Source organism: Gallus gallus, chromosome 26 (genome assembly GCF_016699485.2).
Source record: "Gallus gallus isolate bGalGal1 chromosome 26, bGalGal1.mat.broiler.GRCg7b, whole genome shotgun sequence".
NCBI classification, from domain to species: Eukaryota; Metazoa; Chordata; class Aves; order Galliformes; family Phasianidae; genus Gallus; species Gallus gallus.
The window spans coordinates 4717584-4734691 of NC_052557.1; the positions used below are offsets into that span (position 1 = coordinate 4717584).

General features: G+C 58.7%; 1 protein-coding gene and 1 long non-coding RNA gene across 6 annotated transcripts; one reads left to right on the top strand and one right to left on the bottom strand.

Annotated features, from left to right (window-relative positions):
* The first annotated feature begins 473 nt into the window (after positions 1-473).
* On the top strand, positions 474-13385 carry BAK1 (BCL2 antagonist/killer 1). 5 transcript variants are annotated; one of them, XM_040652724.2, is made up of 6 exons: positions 474-638; positions 4385-4498; positions 8493-8628; positions 8711-8854; positions 10545-10725; positions 10851-13385. In XM_040652724.2, the coding sequence occupies exons 1-6, from the start codon at positions 485-487 to the stop codon at positions 10953-10955; spliced, it is 834 nt and encodes a 277-aa protein (XP_040508658.1). In that variant the 5' UTR covers positions 474-484; the 3' UTR covers positions 10956-13385. The 5 variants fall into 5 exon arrangements, with proteins under 5 accessions (XP_040508658.1, XP_040508659.1, NP_001026091.1 ...); XM_040652725.2 differs by lacking the exon at positions 10851-13385 and adding an exon at positions 9501-9557 and having other exon boundaries at positions 10545-10671; NM_001030920.3 differs by lacking the exon at positions 474-638 and adding an exon at positions 888-1046 and having other exon boundaries at positions 10851-13382.
* On the bottom strand, positions 7019-8493 carry LOC121107637. Its single transcript, XR_005841919.1, has 2 exons — positions 8313-8493; positions 7019-7390 (listed from the first exon to the last, which is right to left on the bottom strand). It is a non-coding gene; the product is annotated as an uncharacterized LOC121107637 (long non-coding RNA).
* Positions 13386-17108: the final 3723 nt, after the last annotated feature.

The window sequence follows — 17108 nt, forward strand, 5'->3', positions numbered from 1 at the left end:
CATCCACTGCTTTGCCCTCCACAGCCCTTCTCTGGTGTCCAGGGCACCCCTGGAGCCGGGGCTGAGCCCTCTGCAGTCATTCTGCCAGCAGAGCCTGGCCAGACACATCCGGGATCCAACAACTCTTCCAGCTCAGCCCTCTGAGCATCCTGCAGGGCACGCCGTCCCAGGGCATGGGGCAGACAGCCAGATTGATCACAGGCAGCCAAGCATTCATAATGGCCCCAAACTTCTTCCCTGGCGTTTGCCAGCAAAGGCTCCGGCAGTGTCACGGAGGAGGGCAGCTGGGGCAGCTTGGTGCCGAGCCAATGCCAGCTCTGCTGAGCTATATCTCATTCTCCAGCATGAATCACACCCTCTCCTCCTCCGGCTGCCCGGGTTTTTCCCCAATCTAGGTGGATTTCGGATCTCCTCAATCACTCGGTGTGAATCACCACCAACCCTTCTTTACCTGGCGGCTCCACGGGGATGTTCCCCTCTGGAAATGGTCTTAATGACTCCACGAGGGCACTTTGCCCTCCCAGAGAGGGGAAACCAACCGCGTTCAAAAGCTGCAGCCTTCCCAGACCGAAGCAGCCCAGGACGCCCCGCGGAGAGGCAGGGCGGCTCTCGGGGACACGCAGAATTGGGGTGCAGAGGTGCGTTGCTCTCCCTTCGCCCACCCAGGCTCTGCAGAGCAGCGTGCCCACGGGTGTCGCGCAGCCCGGGGGACCTCGATCCCTCGGACACCCCCCGGGCATCCCACGCTCTCGAGCCGCGACGCGGAGCTCCGCAGCCCCTTTCCCACGCTCGGGTCGTGCAAGGCGCCTCTAGAGGGAGCTGAGCCCCGCCCGGCTCCGTTCTACATCTATGGTCTGGGGTTGGGTTTCTATTTTTTTTTCTCCCTCCTTTTCCCTCCTCCTCCCCGGCCCTATTCGCTTCCTTCCCCTGCGCAGCGCCGGGAGGAGGCAGGAAGGGAGGCGGCGGGGATGGAGCAGCTCCCCGGGGGGATGCAGTAGCTCCCCGGGACACCCCCCCCCGGCCCGCCTGGTCCCCGCCGGGACACGGTGAGTAGCGGGGAGCCCCCCGGCGCCCCCCACCCCGAGGTGATGCGCTTTTCCATGCCGCAGGGCCGGGCCGGGCGGTGCTGGCGCCCCGTGAGCCGAAGGAGGGGGAGGTGCGGAGGGGGTCCGGGGGTACAGCGGGATCGGGAGGGGGTGGGAGGGGGGTGGTGGGAGCAGAGCCTCGGGGCCTCATCCGTTCGGGAGGTTACAACGCACAGCGCTCTGCAGCGAGAGCCGGGCCGGGGCTGGGGGGTTTTGCCCGCGCTGAGTTTCGCTCAGAAAAGCAAATGTTGCCCCTTTCCGTGACATTTCCTCCAGATTTGGGGGGGGGATCGTTGTTGTTATTTGTTTTTTTCCCCTTCCCTCGTGAGGCCGCAGCGGTGACAGCCCCCCTCCCCTTCCCCCCCCCCCCCCTCCGGCATCCCCGCACTGCGCGGTTGGGGGCGGACGGCCCGGTGGGGAGAAGGGCAGTGCCGGGCTGAGCACCGCGGCGCCGTCCGATCGTCCGTCCGTCCCCACGTCTGTCCGCGCTCCGGGCCGTGACCTCAGCGCAGGCATCGCACGTGGGGCTGCGCGCTTCCTGCCCGCGGTGCCGGGACGTGGGGGGGCGGCGGCGGTGGGGGCTCGAGGGCCGAACCCTGAGGCGGAGGGGGGGGGGGGGGGCAGAAATCGGTGCAAACTCATTTGTTTTGCTCGTCTGGGTCAGACTGGGAGGAGCAGGGCCAGCTCTGACCGTGCAGGGCCGGTTGGTGGGGCGCAGGGGTGGCGATGGGGCACGGCGGTCCTGTGATCCCATATCTGCACGCTTTGCATCCCCTGAATGGCTCCGTGCATGGGCTGATGGGCTGGGGACCAGGCCTCTGAAATGCTTCTCCCAGAGGATGCTCCATGCGTTTCCCAGAACAGGATCTTCCTAGCATGTCGAGGTGGGGGAGGGGGACTGCTGAGCCCCATTACCAGGCCTGCTCACAGGGCCCAGCCTGTTAATAACCCCCCCCCCCAACCCCCCACCAGGCCATTCCCAGCATCTTCCTGGCGCCCAGGAATTCTCCTTTGGAGAAAAGCTGGGAGAAGCTGAGTGATGAGTATGTCATGGGGGTATGTAGGATGTGTGTCAGAGACCTTTAAGCAAAGGGGACGAGGGTAAAATAAGAAGCAGTTGAGGCAAAGGTCTTTTTTATGAGGGAAGGCTGCAGGAAGACTGATTCTTTGCCTGCTATGTGCTTGTTAATAAAGATAAGATTCCTGTGCCATGGCAGAAGGGTTGCTAAATCCACAGCCTAGGTGCTAGCTGTTTCTTTTAACCCTTTGTGGCCTCCTACAAGAGCGAAAAGCCCAGGGTGGAGATGAGTCTTTGAGCAGCTGCTGAGTTACACACTGCTGGTAGTGACCTGCAGCTCCCAGCCCTGCACAGCCTTCATTTTGGGCAGCCTTGGGTTGTCTTTGAGTATGTGGGTGTCTTTGAGTATGTGGGTATCTTCCTATACTCCCCTTCTGGCATGGCATTCCCGTAACAAAACAGGGAATGGGGCAAAGCAAAGGGATGTTGGGCCAGGATGCAGGCGGGATGAAGGCTGCGGTGCCTTTGGTACCGGAGGGGCTGAGCTGTGCCCCCAGCAGACACACAGTGAACTGCCGTAGGCATTCATGAGCTTTGCAGGAGTGGGAGTTTTGGGCATGGGTTGCACTGTGTGCAGTGCGTGGGGACGCAGCCAGCAGTCCCGGATATGTGCAAAAGGGCCACTGTGCCCCACGGTGCAGGAGAGGAAAGTGCTGCAAGGACCTATCTTGAGAAGGAAACTGAAAATGAAAGTACCTCTTAAGTGACGGCCCACTTACAGCTTGCCACATTTGCTTCCTAAGGGTTTGGCAGACAGCAAGTGAAGAATCGCATGAGTCAACTGCTCGCAGGCACTGCATGCCGGTGCTCACCAGACCTCCTGCAGGTTGAGCCATCAGAGCAGCCCCAGAAATTCCATGCTGGGGAATTCCCCGTGTTGGTGCTGAGCTCTGGGCTGGGGGCAGCGGGCTGAGGTGAAACACAGCCAGGTCCATCAGTGGGCTGTGCTGTAGGTGCACCGGAGCAGTTGGTCTCTTTGCTGGATGTGTCCACAACCAGCGCTGCGCTCCGTGCAGCCTCGGGCTGTGGCAGCGTGAGGCACAGAAGGAATTCATCCCACTTTGGCTATCCACGAGCTAACAGAACTGCTCCCAGGCTGTTCCTTGGAGCCTTCAGATGAAAGCCGAGCTGTGATTTCAGCCTTGATGGGCATTGCATCTCCCCAAGCTGCCCTACACTGCCCTTCCCTGAGCAGGGAGCAGCAGGAGGGGAGCGGCCCCGGGACCCAGCACTGCTCCCACCCCACAGACCCCACTGCTGATCCTCAGTGTGCTCTCAGCTTTTCCTTGGATGGGGATGTTTGAGGTTGGGGAGGAAAAGGGAAATCCTGTCCCTGTAGGCGTGTAGGAAAAAACAGCCCCTCCATCTGTGTGTCAGCGGGGCTCAGAGCCCCTGAATGCAGCCATGTGTGAGAGCTTGCTGAGCCAGTTTGCATTTCCAGGCCCCCGTCCCCACCCTGGATGCACTTCACACTCCAGTTTATGATCCCAATTTGGCTTTTTGTGTTTTTTTTTCCTTCTGCATAATCTTTATCTGTGAGCTTGGACTGGGTGTTGCACCTCTGACCTTGCCATAGGCGGTTGTTTTCCTGTAACCAGCACTTAAATTTTGCCAGGGCTACGTTTTAAACCGGGTGTCAGTGGTTCTCTGTGAATTTCAAGCTGGTGCAAAGCAGAAAACCCACCAGCTCGGCCCTGCCTGAGCTCTGGCCTCAGAACATGTACTGGCATGCTGAACAAAAGGCGAGCAGCCGCAGGGATCCAGCCCTGACTTAGGCAGGTGGCCCCACTTCCTTCCCTGCAGAAAGCAGGGCTGACGTCAGAGCAACCAGCGGGCAGCAGAGCAGCAGATGAGCGGTTTGCAGAGCCCTCAGCACAGGTATGGGTTTGGGATGTCTGGGGGCAGCTGGAGCTGTGCGCTCAGTTTAATTTTCTCACTGAGAGAGGAGCTCGGAAGGCAGAATGGAATGGGAAGTTGGAGCCTCTGGATATAGGAAAGGAGAGACCTCGTTTCTTGTAGGAGCAGTGGAAGGGCAGGCAGAGCTGCCTGCGAGGAGGGATTGCTGCGGCCATGGGTTGGTTTGCTGTGGAGGGGCAGAGCTCCACTGCTGAGCTCCGGGTGCCCTGCAGGGCTGCTGCCCTCTGTGCTGGGCTGTGCCTTCATCCCAGCGCAGTGCCGGGTGCTGCTGTGCCCTCCTCATGCCCCGTCTCTGCCCCTGCAGGTCCTGCTGAGTCCCACAGCATCTCTGCAATGGAAGGGAACGAGGGGGACCCACCCGGGGCCCACAGACGCCGGGACAGCCATGGGCGCAGGCCATCACGAGAGATCAATGCAGGTAAAAGGGATGATGTGATATTTGGGGGGGGGGGGGGGGGGGGAGAACACTGAAACCCTTTCTGGCACTTGTTTTGCTTCTTTGTAAAAGGCAGTGTTCCGTACCTCCAGGGCTTTGTGTAAGGCTGGGGTGATCAGTCAGCTTATAAAGGTCTGCAGAATGGAAGGCTGAGCTCACACGCTGGTAGGAGATGCTGGGTGTCACGGATGAGTGCTGTGGGCAGCGCAGGGGGATCACAGAGCACAGAGCAAACAGCACGGGGAGCTGCTGGGAGCCGCGCTGTGCTGTGCTGTGCTGGGAGCTCAGTGCAGCCACACGGGGCGGGCACAGGGCTTGCTGTGCCACAGGTGCCAGCTGCAATTTACTTTCCTTTCTGTGAATGCAAGTGAGGGAAAGGTGTCTGAGGGTTCGAGCACGCAGGGGACGTGCGGTGCTGAGCAGTGCCTCCAGCAGCTGCTTTCAGTTGTGTTGCGTTGGCTGCAGAGTGCAGGCGGTGTGCGCTGTGCCGTGAGAAGCGCTGCGGTGCTGCTGCCCACCAGGGGGTGAAGCTCCTGTTTCGTCCCCCGGTGATAAAATGCTGCTGCACAGAGCGCTTTTAGACATGGGTGACTTCTTAACCTGTTCTGCAGGTGGACCTGTAAATAAGCGTGAGTCACCGCAGCTCTGTCAATAGCAGAGATTAGGAGCCCTCTCTGTTTATGTACCCGAGCTCAGACCCAGCTCAGGGCTGCTTTATTGCCCGATGGGGCTGTTTTTACTCTGCCATGGCCCTCTTCATCGTTAGTTCTGGATCCCACATGAGCACAGTGCAGGAGAGAAAGCCGTCCTTCCCTTACCAAAGTCTACGAGGCATAAAAACAAATAAATGAGCAGAGCTGTTTACGTATGCTGATTTCCTGTTTGAGGCCAATGAGATGCTGTTGTGAAAACTGGTGAGAGAATCGGGCCCTGAACTCTAACCACACAGCTCCGAGCTGCGCTTCCTGTACAGCCCGCTGCCCAAAATGGGGCTGCCAGGACCTGCGGTGGGATCCTGCGCTCAGGGCTGGAGCCACGTGGGCTGCCGTGCAGTGGGAACGTGCAGCTCCCACCAGTGCTGGGGGCTTTGGGTGCAAGAAGGCTTTTGTCACCTGGGTGATGCCTTTGGGTTCGCCCGCTTGCCTTGTTTTGTTTGCCTGTGGATGCACGGGGGTTCGTCTGCTGCTCGAGGTGTGTGAGCGTTGTCCGGAGCCCTTGCTGTGCCAGGTGTTGCTGGCAGCAGGATGAGGTGCTGCTGTTTCCAGGCTGGGTGGCAATCTGCACTTCTCGGGGCTGTGGGTGCTGCAGGTGAAGGCAGGGTCTCTGTGCTCCCAGCAGGATGTGACGGAGAGGAGGAACTCAGCTCATGGGCAGCCCGGTCATGGGAAGGGAACTCTGCAGAAGGGGATCCAGCAACAGTGCTGAGCTGAGCTAGGGAGGTGGGGTCCTCCTTCCGAGAAGCACTCATTAACCTCACCCTGCATCATTTCCCAGCTGTGAGCTGGGGCTGGCAGTGCTTCCCTGTTCAGCACAGCTCCGGGAAAGCTTTGCGTACCAATGCTGAGGCTCAGACCAATGGGACAGCCCATAGGCATGGCTACCCCGGCCATGCAGTGCAGTGTGCCTCCCTGCAGGGAGGAAGAATGAGTCCACGTGGTGTCATTTATCTCTGTATGGACCACCTCAGCCGGGATGGCGCAGCACTTTGTTAAGAGAGGTGGACGTGTTGCCATGTCTGCTTTTAGTGCTGTGGGATGGAGAAAGATGTGCTGCACATCTCTGCAGGGCTGTGCCTGGAAAGCCCATCCATCCAACGCAGCCTGCAGCACTCAGCTGGTGGCTGTTCTCTTCCTGATGTTAACCTGGGCTGTCTCGTTTGCCCGTGTCTGATGCTCACATACATAGCTGGAGGGCTGCAAGGCTCGGTCCTTCGCTGTTTATCTTGGCTGTGGACTTAGCACTGCGTGTGAAGTCAGTCACCGGTTGATAAATCGTTGCTCAGGGGGTGTTAGTCACACATCTGTGAGTAATCCGTGTCTTCGTCTCCAAAACCACCTGCAAACGGAGCGGGGGAAGGAGGGTCCTGGCTGCTCCAGTTGGGGCTCTCAGATCCCATAGAGTGGCTGAAACCATCTGCAGTGCCCACCTGCAGTGCCCATCTCCAGCACCAATAGATGAAGAGCTGTCCTCTCCCCTTGGGGCCAGCCGATGTTTCCAGGCTGGGGTACCAATCACTGTGCAAACAGCCTCACCTCTTGCTGCAGTCATGTATCCAAGGTGTCCTTGCACCACTAAAAATAGTGCCTGGGGTAGTCAGGGCAGGGATTTTTGGGTATGCTTATTTCCTCTTTTGCTCCTGCAGGCTGTTTGCTCTGCCTCTCATGAAACTGTGACTCAGTCGGTTTCATTTTCTGCTCTCTGCTCTGTGCTGCGCTCCTCCATAAGGTGGGATTCGTTTATCGCCAAACAAACCCTCTCTGAAAGTGCAGCCACCAGCGCTCGTCATTTCCCTTCACCTTTATTTACACAGCCCAAACTTGTGCAACCCGAGCTCTGCACGGCAGTCCTCTCCTATCCCTGCACCCATCCAGGCTGGGCCCATCCCCGTGCAGCTGCACGTGGGGCAGGGCGATGTCACACTGCAGTGACCGCTGTGGTGTGGGCAGGCTGCAGGGTTAGATGGGGCGGTGCTGCCGGGATGCTGTGTCCCAGTGCTGGGATCTGCCTCAGGAAGGAGCATCTCTGTGCTGGAAGTGCAAGCAGACCGAGAGCTGCGTGTGCAGCATGGCAGGCGGCTGTAGTGGGGTGCTGGGGCAGGGTTCCTGCTGGGTTTGCTGCTGGGCAGTGGTGCTGGTGCTGGTCTGCTGTGTGCTCCTGGAGAACGAAAATGGGGACAGTGTGTTCATGAGAGCTGAGAGCCGATTCCTCCAAAGCCTGGGCTGCTGGCTGCTGGGGATGCGGTGCTCTGAGCCTCATTGTTTCTCAATCCAGAGCACATCACCAAACCCAGGCTCCGATCAGAGCCATGCCATGACTCCAGGTACTTATCCCAGAGCTCTCTGTGTGCTGTGTGAGCGCCGCATCCCTTTGGACTCAGACACCCCTCGGAGCTCCCAGCTCCTTCCCACCCCTATGGGAATCGAGTGCCGCCCACAGGATGCGCCCCCCAGCATGCTGGCACCACCAGCTCAGCTTTCGGTCACTGTGTCACTGCTGATGCCATGCAGGGGTACAGTGGTTGGTGGCATTTAAAAAGAAGCAGTTTGCTGAGGGATGCTGCACGGAGCTCTGGCTCGTGGCTGGGGTTGGATCTGGGATTCCTGCACTGTGCTGAGCCATTCTGCACTGTGAGATGCTGGCGTGTGGACAGAGCTCCAAGCGCAGCACTCAATATTGGCTCTGTGTGGTATTAGCCCTGTTGTCTTGCCAAAAAAAGCATTCAGAATGTGGGTACCTGCCCTCAAGAGTGGCTTCAGAATCACCTTTTTGAGAAAGAATATATTTTTCGGATTGCTTTTGTTTCACCTTCTGCTATCCAAACATTTACAGCCATGAACCCAAACCATTCCCTGCAGCTGCCGGGGGTAGAAGTAGAATTGAATCATGGGATGGTTGGAGTTGGGGGGGCCCATTAAAGGCCAGCTGACCCCAGTCCTTGCAACGAACAGGGACACCCACAGCCCTGACTTGAGTGTCTCTGGGGATGGGGCACCACTACATCTCATAGATTCATAGGATTATAAAACGTAGAACTGTTTGAGTTGGAAGTACTGCTGCATGTGGGCGCTCTTGTCACCTGTCCTTGGGCTCCTGAAGTGCAGCCTGAATGGGAGGGCCACCAAGGGTGCGCACAAAGAGAGAAATTTAGGCACACCAGCACAAATTCAGGCTGGAAAAGCCTACGTGGCCTCTTTCCAAGCTGGGGAAGGCAGCAGCCAAGCTGCCCCTCGACTTCTCTCCCCCTTGCCTCTCTCAGAGGACCAGGTGGCCCAGGAGACCGAGGAGGTGTTCCGGAGCTACACCTTCTACCGCTACCAACAGGAGAGAGAGGAGGGAGGGGCGGAGGTGCCCATGGACCCGGAGATCATGGAGATCCAGCAGGAGCTGGGCAGGTAAAATCTGCATCCCCAGCCCCGACCCGAGCCCGGCTGCTCAGCAGTCCGTGCCCATGACAGCCCATCTTCCCTCCGGCAGCACCGGGAGCCAGGTGGGCAGGCGCCTGGCCATCATCGGGGACGACATCAACAAGCGGTACGACGCGGAGTTCCGCCATATGCTGAAGTCCTTGCAGCCCACCAAGGAGAACGCCTACGAGTACTTCACCACCATCGCCTCCAGGTGAGGTGCAGCACCCCTGGGGGGGGCAGGTCGCACTGATGCGCTGCAGCTCATTAAAACCTTAAAGCCAGCCCCGAGCAGCTGTCCCCCACGGCACGTGGGCTCCATCCGTTCCAACTTCATCCACGTCCCCACCCTGAGCTCTGCCTGAGCTCACCGTTATGGTTCCTGTGTTCTCTGCCTGTCTGCTCTTGTTCCTATTGCACTTTCTTCACACGCCGTCCCCTTGGCAGCCCTTGCACGAGCTGTCTGGGGGCAGAAACTTTGGGTGGGGAAGTGTGGCCAAGTGGATGTCCCAGCAACGGTGTGAAGACTGGAGGCAAACACCCGGACCACGTTTTGCCCTTATTGCACGAGGCACAGCCTCGGTCGGTGTCCTGGGCTGGTTTGCTCTGCGGCCCCAATGGCATCACGTCGGCCCCGTCGAGGTGCCCATGGAAGCTCCTGTTGTGCTTTGGGGGGCTCAGCCCTCACCCCTCTCCCCACATTTTGCCCATAGGGCCATCTGGCTCACCCTGTGTCCTGCAGAGGACCCCTGGATGGGTCCCTGGGTCTGGCACAGCCCCGTCCCCATGCCCCTCCGCTCGCTGTACGTTGTCTAACTGCCTCTCTTCTGTCCTTTTCCTGCTCCCCTCTCCCTGGGAAGCCATGCCGCTGTTTTCACCGCTTTGCCACCCTGAGGCGGTTAACGCACCGCAAACAGGTAAATTAACCTCTGTCCCCTGGTGCTCCCCGTGTCCTCGTGCTCCATCCCAGGCTCTGAACTCCCTTTCCCTCTGCGACCGGCACAGCCCTGCAGGGACACCCATGACAGCACCAGGTTACAACGCAGGGCCGGAGCCTCCTATTACTTTTCTTCTTTTTCCCTTTTATTTTGCTTCTCTTTTCCTTCTTGTTAACCTTGCTGGAAACCAGGAACTCCCAGATCAGTGCCAAACCTGCACACGGTGGTGCGGTTTGTGCACGGCTGCTGGCGCTGGGAGCAGGAGCAATAGGCACTGAGTGTATTTTGAACACCCCAGCCCTTGGGAGCATTGCTGAAGGCAAGATCAGTTGGTCTTGGAGGGATTTGTCTGTGCAGGAAAAGGGAAAGTCCTGCTCTAACACACCTCTGCCCTAGATCTATGTATACGTTCTTGCCTCTGCGTATGGCTGCACAAGGAAGAGACGCTGCATGCACGTGGGTTGCAGTCCTGATCCCGGCTGCACGTGTAGCAGTGTTGTAGCACACTGCAGCCTACAGACTGATGGCTCAAACTGGCACTGGGTGCAGCTCACCCTGTGTAGCGCTCTGGCTCATGCAATCCCAAGCAGCTCCACAGCTCTGCCCAGTGCTGGGATGCAGCCCTGGGGGAAGGGCAGGACGTGTGTGCGGGGGGTGCAGAACCCCCACAGCCATCCCCAGGTTTCCACCTGAGCGTTTCAGAGACCTGGCCGAGCCAAGCAGTGCCGGCCCGGGCCGTGGTGGCTGTGCTCCTAAAGCACATGGGGTGACCAACGGCCGTGCATTGCGTAGCCACAGAACCACCGCTTTCCCTGTGCTGTTGGGATGCTCCTCGAGCAGCGCAGCACTCCCAGCTCTGCCCTGCAGCCCACGCTAATTGAGAGCCCTGGGCAGCACAGGGATGGAGCCGAGCAGGGCGTCCTCTCCCAAGGAGTGATTGTAACCCAACCATTGGCTTCGTTTCAGCTTGTTCGACAGCGGCATTAACTGGGGCCGGGTGATTGCCCTGCTGGGTTTCGGTTACTGCATGGCCATCCACGTCTACCAGCAAGGCATCACGGGCTTCCTGCGCCGCATCGCCCGCTACGTCACCGAATTCATGCTGCGCAACCGCATCGCACGGTGGATCGCCCAGCAGGGAGGATGGGTGAGCCGAGGGCACTGCGCCCAGGGGGACGGGGGGACCCAGCAGGAGATGGGAGCAGAGCAGAGCGTGGTCCCGGCAGGGCTCAGGCACTTCTAACGCCCTCTGCTCCCTCTGTTTCCCGTCAGGTGGCTGCACTCGATCTGGACAATGTTTACATGAAGTACATGCTGGTGGTGCTGGCCCTGGTGATGGTGGGGCATTTAGTGGTACGACGCTTCTTCAGGCCCTGACCGCCGTGGGGTGGAGGCGGGGGTCCCGCCGAGCTCTCTCTCAAACCTCTGCTCCGTGGTGACGTCCCCGAGGAGAGGGCCATTCCAGGGACCTCTGAGAGAGAGAGCAGCGTGGACCCGTGAGCCTCCCACTGCAGGAACGGGGTCTGTGCCGCCCAGGAGATGCCACCGGGAGCTGCAGAGAGAGGCGGCGGGGAGGGGAGGGGTGGGCTCTGCTGTCTGCTTTGTGCCTCGCTGAGGGCAGAGCAGCGCTGTGAGCTCATGGCACGCAGCAGCGAGGCAGCAGAACGGGCTGCTCTGCAGGAACCAATGCATTGCTGTGAGAGTGCACCTACGTGTGTGTTGTGTCCGCTCTGTGCTGTTCTTGAGGTGCTCCTGGGGTGGGTGCAGAGCTCCCCGTGGCTGATGGCTCCATCCCACGCTGTGCCTGCATTTGAAGAGGGATTACAGCCTCAGTTGTGTTGTCTGTAAGTCACTGGAGGGGCGAGCCAGTATTAGAAAGTGTGGGGTTTGCTTTCGTCTTCCCCCTGCTCCTGAGCCCGAGTACTTGAGCCTTCTCTTTCTTTATAACAAGCATCCCTTACCTTCTTTAAGAACCACACTGACTGTCACTGGGAACACGCCTGGCACAAGCAGGCTGCCCGTGCCCAACCCACACTGCAGCTCCCTGGGGCTGGCACAGGTCCTGGGGTGCAGCTGTGCCTTTTGCTCCCCAGCCCCGCTGCGGGCCCCAGAGCTGTGTGCCGGCAGGCCTGGGGAGCACCAGCGGTTTTCCAAACACTAAAAAGCTGTGGGGCACTCACAGTGGGTGCAGGCGGCCTGCCCTCCTGTTCTGCTGGCTGCTTCTGTCCAGCACGCTTGCATGCTGCCCCAGTGGGACCAGTGGGTGTCCCTCACTGCCAGTAGGAGGCACTGGGGTTGCACCACTGCATCCCTGCTCCCACTGTAGGAGCTGGGCTGGAGGTGCAGGGAGCCCAGGGCATGTCTGAGCTGGGCATGGCATGCAGCCCTGTGCATGCATGACTTCTTTGGCGAGTGGCCCAACCTCGTTCCGCTCACGGCTGATGCTGGAAGATGAGCTTTAGGGGGGGAGGGCAGCCGGCACCGCTCGCCCATCTCAGATCTTTCTGACTTTTGCAAAATAGGGAGAGCATCCCAGCACGGACTGCCTGGCTCAGCTCTGATCCTTTTACTCCAGGCAACTCTGAGGTTTGAAACTGTGATGGCCTTCTCTGAGCCAAACCCACCCCGTTGCAGCATCACACACTCCCAGGCAGCTCAGCAGTGGGGGGCAGCCAGGAGCCCTGTGAGTGGGGGATGAACAGTGGGGCTGTGCTGGGGCTCCTCCTGCTGCAGGGGGATCCCTGTGGGGCAGCACCCATACAGACAGCAGCAGCACAGCCCTGAGCAGCCTTCGTGGGAGCCAAGGGGCGAACGGTGGGCCCAAGGCAGCCCTCCTTTCCCCCTGGCAGAGGCATTTCCTAATGGATGCCTGTCTGTCCTGTTCGTAAGACCTCCCACTGTCACCTCCCTGTATCAATTCCTACCCTTGTCTTCGGATTGGTCCTCAGTGTCTTTGGACTGCTCTGCCCCAGCACAGAGGACACCCGGCAGCCTTTCAGGACCGGCCATAGTTTTATACCACTGACGTTCCTCAGGTTCCTGTGTTTGAATGAAACTTTTCGGCCTCTTTCTGTATCAGGGTCTTCCCGTGCTCATCACTCCGACCCCACGTCTGCAGTATCCCTGCCCCTGGCGGAGTGCCCTGAACTGCACTCACTGGAAGGACATTAAAATATCTGCTATATTCCTCTTTATCTGTCTTGGTTGCTTTCCTTGTAATCCTGAAGTGCTGAGTGTCTGCGGTGTGCTGCGCCCGGGCTTTGCAGCCACGCTCTGTAGTCCATTTGATGCTCTGTAGTCCATTTGCCCCCTTTGCAAGTGCACTTCTTTGCATTTAACCACGCAGCTTCATCTGCCATCGTGTCACTGCTCCACTGCCTCGAGCAGAGCTTGAGATTCCCTGACTGGTGGGAGCACAGACAGCCTGCAGGTCCCCATCCCCGCCTTCATTTCTGGGTGAGAACACCACCAGATGGAGCTTCTCTGCCACAGTGAGCTCCTAATTGCTATTTTCCCTTTCTCTTAATGGGCCCCGTTATCTGCATGCCCCGCTGCTCTCGGCTGGCTGCTTCGCTTTGGCTCCAGCAGGACTTTCTGCAGAGGACCTCGGGAGGAAAGCAGTGCATCGTCTGCTCACTGCGTTATTCACTACTTTACTGACACACCGTGGGAACTCTAAGGGAGCACTGCGCTCCTACAGACAGCCCTAAGTTATTCTCATCTTCCTGAGGTGCTTCACCTTCTGAACCCAACTGCTATGTAAGGTCAGGGGACGTTAAATAAAGGAGACTTTCCAGCTCTGCGGTAGATGGTCGAGCCTTGGCGCGGTCTGTGATACCAGAACTGAGAAGGGGAGTTTTTAACCTCGGTGCTGAACAAAGGGAAGTTTCCATTCGGAGCCATTCATTTTTTTTCTCAGGGGATTTCAAGGGAGGGCTGCCTCAGGATGTCAGCGCTGTGCCTCCCTCTGCTCTCACCTCTCCCCGCCTTCCTCACCCCCGGCACCCAGCAGAGAAAGGCTTGGACTGGGAGCACTGCTGGGTGCTGCTCTGTAGCACTGTGTCCTCTCGCTGGGTGACAGCAGCACTGCTGGGTGCTGAGCTGAGGGTCTGACATGCAGCGAAGGCACTGCTGGGCTCCCGCAGGTTCTCAGGATAAGCCCAGGTGCCCCCTGAAGGGCCGGCTCAGCACGTTTAGTGCTGGGGAATGGTGGTTTTAAGCAGCACAGGCTTTGTTTAACCAGCAGGACGGCCACAGGCGGCACCTCACGTTGCACATAGCGGGCACTCCTCGTCGCCTTCCCGGCTGCTGTGGTGCTGTGGGGGTGCGGCTGCCCCACTTTGCCTTCCTCCCCTGCTGGGAAACCCTCAGCTGGGAAATGAAAGCAGGAGGTGAGAAGGCTCTGCCGTGGCCTTTCATAAGGAGGGGGTTCATCACACGGGCACAGCGATTGGAAGGGAAGTGTTGGAGCGAAGGGGGCTGAACTTTGGGGTTCGGTGGGCAGGGATGCCACTTGTCAGCAGCCCCTGCTGGGCCTGCATTTCAGGAAGGAGCAGCTCTGACGCTCAGCACTCAGCAGTGCCAATGCCTGTTTGCTTGCCCTGCACTGTGCAGGGGGGGAACCCAAGTGCTGCATCCCCTCCGCAGACAGCCCCCAATCTGTGGGGTGGGACGGCCGCAGTCACTGCAGAAGGAGCTGTGCCCCAGGGATTGCAGAGAGGGGTGCTGAGTCCCTGCATGGGGAGGATTTCGGGGAGGAAAAGGGGCTCTTCTGCTGAGGGGCTCTTTGTGCCTAGAAGAGGTGCCAAGGGAGCACAGCCCAGACAGAAAACTCTGGGTTCGAGCAGAAGTGTGTGTCTGGGGTTGGGATTTCATCCAGGTTATAACAGGTCTGTAACAAGGGGGTGAGAGGCTGGAGGAAGAGCATCTCTCTGACTGAGTACCTGAAGGCATGGCAGGCTGCCCGCTGCCCTGGCTCTCCCTGCTGGATGGAGGAGGCTGCTTTCAGCTTTGCCGGTCAGCATCCCCTGCCCTGCACTGAGCCACAACCCCCACCCAGCCCTCCCACCCCACAGAGCAGTCCTTGGTGCTCAGGGCCGGTTCAGCCTCCTGCAGAGTGTGCCACATACTTGAAGCACACGGTGCTCCTCAGCTCGCTCCCCAGCTCCTTTCCCCATCCCTGCAGAAAGCCCTGCTGTCTCCCAGCACAGCAGGGCACAGGATGGAGCCACGAAGCATGCCTTGCACTGGAGGCATCCCCTCTGGCAGCAGGAGGGGAGGAAGGAGCAGGCAGGGTCTGCGGGGAGGTGGGGAAGGGGCTGCCTGCAGACACGGGCTGTGTGGGACACGGCGGGTTTGCTTTTATCACAAAATCCTTTCCTTTCACAAATATTCTGTTTTAAAGTGATGTAATATATATATATATATTTGAAAATAAAATGGTACACACAGTGCAAACTCCTTCTGGTGCCCTTCTTTGCGGGGTGCTCGAGGTACCGGTGGGTGCATCGCAGGTTCCCTTGCACAGATCTATGCGAGATGCTCAGCCTCAGGCTCAGCTTCCCCACTGGTTTAGGGAGAGCAAAGCTGCCTCCTCACAGCTTTGCCAGCACGAGGGAAGAGGGATCTGCTGCTGAACCCCGCTTTGCCATCCCTGAGAGCTGGTGCTGCAAGGATGCAGGGTGCAGCAAGCCGTTGTCTGATCAGCAGCTCTTGTCCTGCCCCAAAATTTAGGACCTGTCCACACCTCAGGAAACAGGGAGGGCTGGAAATCACAAAAGAAAGATCTGTTACAGAGGAGGGCGGCAGGGTAATCAGCTGCCAGTTACAACAGGTCTATACGCACTCCAGCAAGCAAAGAGGAGATGTGTGTTCTTACCAGAAACACCCAACAAGACAGAGGTGCTGCCCCTGCCCTGTGCTGGGAGCGGTGGCAGACAGCACTGCCTGCTGCTGGTGCATGGAGAAGCCACACTGCTCGTGGTGATGGGATGTATGGCTGCTGTAGCACTGCATGGGGATGGCTTTGCCGTGTCAGCAGGCAGAGCAGCATGGTTGTTGTCTTCCAGCCAGCTTAGCAATGAATCCAAGTGGCTCAACAGCTCCCATCTGCTGCTCTGCCCCATCCTACATCACTGTGAATGAGTCTGTCCATCAGGCAGAGCAGTGACAGTTCCATGCCATTACCCTTAGCATGCCTGGCTTTGCAATTTGTGCCTCTGACCGGCGGTGAGTTACACTGAGGGCTGGAGATGGGGACGGGATACCTGCCAAGAGGACATGGGACCAGAAGGGGCTGCAGGGCCTGAGCCCCAGCCATGCTCATTTCTGCAGAATTAATCCTGGGGAATACATGTGTGGGCATAGGGAGGAGGTCAGGGCTTTGGTCATACATCATGCAGGAATAGTGGGGGCTCAGCCTCGCTGCACAGCCAGCCAGCAGCAGGAGAAGCACTGTGGTGTAAATAAATACTTGCCCTCCAGTTCCTGCTCTCTGTATATAGCCACACCACACAGTTGTTGGTTGGTGCTTTGCAGTGGGATTCAAGCAGGGCTGGAGCATCCCCGGCCACGCAGTGGGACCTGGCTGCCCTGCAGGCAAAGGTTAAACTTTAACAAAGGATAAATGACCCCAATTAAAGAGCAAACTGCTCCCGTAATCCACTTTGTGTCCTGCCCCAAAACCAGAGCAAGCTCCTAATTAAATTAGCAGAAAAAATAATCAGGCCACAATATTATTGAGGTATTTGCCTTTGGTCATTCAGATAGAATTGACCAGAATTTGAGCGCTGGTGGCAATCTAAACCCAGATCTGGCATTTCTCTACCATTACCTCTAGGATCAGGTCAGGCTCTGGGTGGCCCTGAGCTGTGTCACTGTGCTGTATATTGCAGATGTGAAATCACTGTGCCAGAACTCCGGCTCTAAGCCTGCGTGAGTGCCAGCAGAGCAGAGCACACCCATGCCAGAACCATCCCATGTGCTGGAGTGGTCCCACCTCTGCCCAGCCATCACCAGCGCCATGCTCTATGGCTGTCCTCGCTTCAGGTCACCCACAGGGAAAGTCAGGAGGATTTGGGAGCAAGGAGCGAGCAGGAGAAGAACCCAGCTCTCTTGCTGCCAATCGATAGCATGAAAAAATAGATATTGGCTTAGCAGTTTGCACTGCTGCTGTCGGAGTTGCCTGTGCCAGTTCTCCTCAATCACAGCGTTTCGGTGCATCGCCTGTTCTCATTGCAGCTGGGAGCTCCAAGCTGCTGCCAGAGATGGGTGGCCGAGGAGGCCGGCGGTACCCCGGTCGACCAGCAGTTGGCCGAAGGTTGGCCGTGAGCCGTCGGTGTGCCCCGGTGGTTCCTGGGGCGCACGGCGCAGAGCGCGGCCGGCAGCGTGAGGCGGTGCTCCTCCCTCTGCTCTGCCCTGGGGAGGGCACAGCCGGAGCGCTGCGCCCAATGCTGGGCTCCGCAGTAACGGGCAGACGGGGAACTGCTGCAGAGAGGCTGCAGAGATGATGGGGTCCTGGTGGTGATCCCC

What these genes read in the sequence shown, in the direction of transcription:
- BAK1 (XM_040652724.2), top strand. Translation starts at nt 485, where the DNA reads ATGGTCTTAATGACTCCACGAGGGCACTTTGCCCTCCCAGAGAGGGGA. An exon ending in ATCCAGCAGGAGCTGGGCAG is followed by an intron (nt 8,629 to 8,710) that starts GTAAAATCTGCA and finishes TCCCTCCGGCAG; the next exon opens with CACCGGGAGCCAGGTGGGCA. An exon ending in TTCACCACCATCGCCTCCAG is followed by an intron (nt 8,855 to 10,544) that starts GTGAGGTGCAGC and finishes GCTTCGTTTCAG; the next exon opens with CTTGTTCGACAGCGGCATTA.